At 31.8% G+C, this 5,570-nt stretch overlaps 1 protein-coding gene across 1 annotated transcript in view; it reads right to left on the reverse strand.

Moving 5' to 3' along the window:
* LOC107733448 (vesicle-fusing ATPase-like) overlaps positions 1-4,495 on the reverse strand; it is a 25,291-nt gene extending 20,796 nt beyond the window's left edge. Inside the window, exons 1-4 of the mRNA XM_016545064.1 lie at positions 4,391-4,495; positions 1,114-1,199; positions 893-992; positions 338-377 (exon numbers count right to left, since the gene is read on the reverse strand). Coding sequence (XP_016400550.1) covers positions 338-377; positions 893-992; positions 1,114-1,199; positions 4,391-4,402 — 238 coding nt within the window. The 5' untranslated portion in view covers positions 4,403-4,495. The remainder of the gene's footprint in view (positions 1-337; positions 378-892; positions 993-1,113; positions 1,200-4,390) is intronic.
* Between the last annotated feature and the right edge of the window lie 1,075 nt (positions 4,496-5,570).

The following is a 5,570-nucleotide window of genomic DNA, read 5'->3' on the forward strand; positions in this document are numbered from 1 at the left end:
AACTTATCTACATTTGCATATTTCTTGGGGTGACTTAAATATTCATTAAAGTCTCCACATTTTTAAGCAAAATTAATTGACAATGGTTTCAAATGAAAACTGATTTTTCAGAAATTAAATTCTTGACTAACTGGCTAAAAAAATTTCAAAAAAGTAATTATTTTTCACTAGTTCCATCTATTGTTCTTCCATCTCTCCAACCCGACCAAAGTGTTATCACACAACATAATAATCAATAAACACACAGCAAATGCAGGGAACAAACTAACTAACTAAGTTATTCCACTATTAGTCTGCAGCCAATCAAATTAGTTTTTATGTGAAACGGTACACATACCTTCCACATCCTGGTTTAGAGAGAGTCCAGCCCATTTCCTCTATGACACAGAGCATATCAATGAATTTCTATTATCTTGCATTTAGTATATTACAGGCCACACAATTATCATAAAGTTATTATTTGTAAGATCCTACTGCTAAAAGCAATGCAATATATTTGTACAACTTTCTCTTGATAGATGGTCTTACTGTAAAGCACACTAATAACGAAATGTGTACCAAAGTAGTGTCTCTAGTAGTGTTTCATTTCTTGGTCTCATGTTGATAAAATATCACATCATGCCAAAAATAAGACCACTGTGAGAAAGTTACTATAGTACCTGAGAAGTCTTTCTGCTGTCATGTTAACAGATGAAGGAGAAGCAGGCAAAAACAATGCAAGACATTAAGAAATAAGCATGCTGACAACAACAACAGTACATCTTGCATCAGCATACTAATGCAGTTCACAAGGCAGACGGCAAAAAGGTGGTTACATAAAGACATATTCAGAGAATACTGTGTGTCATGGGACGTTAGAAAAGCCTGTTTAATGATGACACAAAACGTGTACCTGAGGTAGACTGAAGGCAATAGTTCCTGGCACCACGCTTGAGTGGGTTTTCACCGTGAACACAAACTTCTGAGTGGGTGTGGTTTTAATGCTCAATTGTCTATAAATAACAAAATAAAAAACAAGAAAGAAAAGAAAATGATTTGACATTTGCGTTCAGACAGTATGTTTAAATATAATAACATCTCTCGTTTCTGATTCAGTATACATCAAATACTCACTGCCCAGATTTAAAGTCCTTCTCACTTGCAACCACACAGTTTGTGAGAGACAGTTCATCTGTCGGGCATCTCGCTGCTTGCATCAGCTGTACAGGAAAGAAGAAAAAAGCAAGAAAAGCACAGAAGTGATACCAAAATCATAAACGCTGAAATTTTAGCCTGGATATACAATACTAGTCAAGAGCTCAAACACAATTAATCATTTTCAATTATTATTTTCCAGAAGCCACATTTGTCTAGATCAGGGGTCTTTAAAAAATTTTAGGCCAAGGACCCCCCTCTCCCTCTCTCTCTAAATATATATATATATATATATATATATATTGCATATTTGAACCCTTTCCAACAATGACTGTATGATTTTGAGATCCATATTTTCACACTGAGGACAACTGAGGGACTCATACACAACTATTACAAAAGGCGGAAACATTTACTGATGCTCCAGAAGGCAACACAATACATTAAGAGCCGGGGATGTAAACTTTTGAACAGGATGATGATGTGTACATTTTTCTTATGTTTAAAGATCATATTTTTTTCATTTGGTAATGCACTTAAGAAGCTACATAAATACTTACATTTTTCCCAGAAGTCAAAATAAGTACAATTTACCCTGATCATCCAATTCAAAAAGTTTACACCCCCCGGCTCTTAATGCATTGTGTGGCCTTCTTGAGCATCAGTACATGATTACAGCTTTTGTAATAGTTGTGTATGAGACCCTCAGTTGTCCTCAGTGTTAAAAGATGGATTTCAAATCATACAGTCAATGTTGGAAAGGGCTCAAATATGCAGAAGATGCTGGAAAACCAAAGAATGTGCAGGAGCTGGAGGATTTTTCTGAAGAACAGCAGGCAGTTGAACTGCTCAGGACCAACAAGGGACTCATGAACAACACAAAACAGAAAGACAGTCGTGGATTATCCAGAAAACTAATATATATATATATATACATATTAGTGCTGTCAGACGATTAATCACATCCAAAATAAAAGTTTTTGTTCACATAGTATGTGTGTACTGTGTATATTTATTATTATGTGTATATATAAATACACACACGTGCATCTATATATTTAAGAAAAATATGTTACATTTATAATATATATTAAATATATTAATATATAATATAAATTATATGAATATAAATATATACATGTAAATACATGTAAATATTTTCAATATATATACTGTATGTATGTGTGTGTATTTATATATACATAATAAATATACACAGCACACACAGATATATTATGTAAATAAAAACTTTTATTTTGGATGCTGTTAATCGCTTGACAGCACTAATATATATATATACACACACATACTAACACATATACCTTGGTGAGAAAGAGACATCTTTCAAAAAATATTTTTAAAATGTGCCATTTTTGTCTATAAAACTAATTTCAAGAATGTAAGCAGGATTTTAGACTAACAGAATGCAAAAATAATCCTCAACAAACTTCAGACATTCAAACTATATTCGTGCAGTCAATAAATTATTGTGTGACTAAAGTCTAATGCTAAATACTAGTATAAGTATCATTACTAGTAGTACTTTTATTAATACTGATCCAAAACAATTAGGGCAAAATGTAGATAATTTGATAACAGATAACCAAACATAACTGTTCGTAAACTGTGTTTCAAACTAGGGCTGCACGATAAATTGCATGCCATATATTAAATTGGTAACAAAAAACAGTGTCTATTATACTTTTCACTAAAAAAAAATAATAATCCAGCCTATGTCAACACTTACCAGCTGTCTGTTAAAGTCCTAATATTTATCATGACAAATACTCACTAAATAACGAGTCACTCCCCCATTACTTTTTCTGTAACCTGATATTCACCTGTTCAAACGCTTACAAATCTCCATGTTTAACCAGCTGATGCTCGCTCTGAAAAATACTGAGAACATACAGCAATGCTGTGTGATCTTACAGGATTACTGAAGGGCTTCATTAAACCCTGGTGTTGTATTAATGATAACATGAGAAGAATTCCAGACCTTCTGAATGTCACATAATCTCCTTAAATATACAGCCTGTAATCATAATGCTGGCTAATGCATATTGCAGTGTGACTGTGTATTTGGACCCACTTATCCTATTTCTCTGATACAACAGAAACGGACACCTGACACACAAGAAACACATACAGTGGGGTCCAAAGGTTTGAGACCACATTGACAAGCTGTTTTATCATCATCATCATAATTATTTAAACCAGTAAATTTTGTGGAAATCAAATCTAGGTTTGAGAACCTTTTAATTTGTACACAATTTTAAAATAATTTAAGTTTTGTTGTGTTCTTCATTTAATTAATTTTTCCGCATTATAGTAAAAATCAGGGAAAAAAAACTAATGTTATGTCAAAAAATTCTATTAATATCATTAATACTTATAGCAAATACTACATGTTGCATATAACAAACAAAAAGAAATGTATCTAATTGCTTTAAAATAATAAATAAAAACAAAATGTAACTATTTTCTTGTGATCTCAGAAGTCCCATTTTATTTTAGTATTATTTATATACTTTTAAAATATTTAATAATATGAATTTGAATTCGCTTTTATTATATTATATGTTCAGTTTTAGTAACTTTAGCACTTAAAATTACTTTATTTCACTTTGTCAAAGCAACATTTCCAATTGTAGTTTAGGTTTTTTTTAAGTTCAAGTTTTTCATCTAATATTTTTTCCAGCTTTATTTCAATGAATGAAAATGATTTATAAAAGGTAACAATAAAAACACTGCAGACCTCTGTATGTCCAAATCTTTATACATGACTGAAACACTACACAAACTAAACCCTTCTATTGTATATTTATTTTCATTTAGGTAGTTGAATAAATCAATAACCTTGCTGTCTGTCAAAAACAGCATTTATCTATTATAATATATTAACTCTCATTCACTCTTGATTCAATTATCTGTAATGAAAGCAGCTACAGTTATATTAACATGCATTTGCCAAAGTCACTCTTCAGACATTTGAAAATAGCTGTCGCTTCTACATTAAAAATTGTAAATATCCTCGTGACTTTTTGTATCCGCAACACTGCAAAGTAGTGTTTTCCTGAAAAGGCATAAGCTGTGATGTAGAACTTGTCTTCCGGTACTGCGTGAGTGTGAATAACGTGTGCAAACACAGCACGTACGAATGGAGCTGAGCCCTGTAAGTGCTGAATAGACTGTCGAAATTATGAGTTATTTCTGTGCGACACCAAAACAACTTTAATCAGAAAGAAATACTCACCCTGCCAGCCATTTCTGCGTTTATCAGGTGATCAAGATGACTTCCGCAAGGCAAGAGCAACACGACTATACGCTGCCCCTAGCGACCGTCTCAAACCCCTATCAAACCGGAAGCGAAAATCCACCAAAATAAAAGCACGAGCTTTTTGTTATTTTATAACGAACTTTAAAATTGTATCTAAAAACTTATATAAAACGTGTAATTAATTTAATGTTTATAATAATTTATGTATTGTGTGTATGTTTTACCTCATATGTATAAATTCCTGCCCTCTCATGTTTGCTCTGTCATAGGTCTTTGTCGCATCAAACTAATTAATGCACTCCAACTGCACATTGCCCATTAGATGGCGCCAGAGGCATATAGATTTTAACCATGAATTTCGAAAGCCCTTAAATTATCAACACTATCAAAATTGTTCTGAAAAACCTGTTGTACGTAATCTTCTACATGCCTTCTAATTGATGGCTCATATTGTTTTAGTAAGTAAAAGTAAGCAAAAGGGCTTTTAGTATAATTCTAACTAACAATTTCCAGCTTCAGAGGTTGTGGTACATGTGCTTTTGCTGTGAAATCTTTAATGATTTTACGTAAGAATAACTTTTATAATAATAGTAATGTGTCAAGATGAACATAGCTTGAAGCAACTTAAGTTTACTTGATTATCCATACATCTTTTTTTTTTATTAATATATAAGTATCATACTACAGGGCTGTCAAGGAATTAAAACTACAGATTTGATCATAAAGCTAAGCATTTAATATCATCTAAGACATATTATTGGGAGAAATATAGACAAACTAATACTAATACTTATATGTATTTTATGAAAGTAGTCTGTTATACTATACCGTTATAAAAATCTCACTGATGTACATTACAAGCTAGCCAAATATTATGTTTTGGCCATATAAATTCCACACAAGTTGTTTTCCTCTTTGGAGTGTGAGCGCCATATTCTCACTATATCATACGATATGGGCCATACAACCTTAATGTATCATACAAAACATTGTAAACTTTATTTTAGATACTCTTTTGTCCAAAGATTCAATAAACTAATCCATTTAAAAAAAAACTGTTCACAGGACATGTCCTAATTAAAAAGGGAATAAAATTACTCTCTATATCATATGTTTTTACATCAAAAATGCAGAGTTTAATGTATTTAATGTTTAA

This window comes from Sinocyclocheilus rhinocerous, unplaced genomic scaffold, assembly GCF_001515625.1.
Source record: "Sinocyclocheilus rhinocerous isolate Xijiao unplaced genomic scaffold, SAMN03320098_v1.1 scaffold2385, whole genome shotgun sequence".
In the NCBI taxonomy this organism is placed as follows: Eukaryota; Metazoa; Chordata; class Actinopteri; order Cypriniformes; family Cyprinidae; genus Sinocyclocheilus; species Sinocyclocheilus rhinocerous.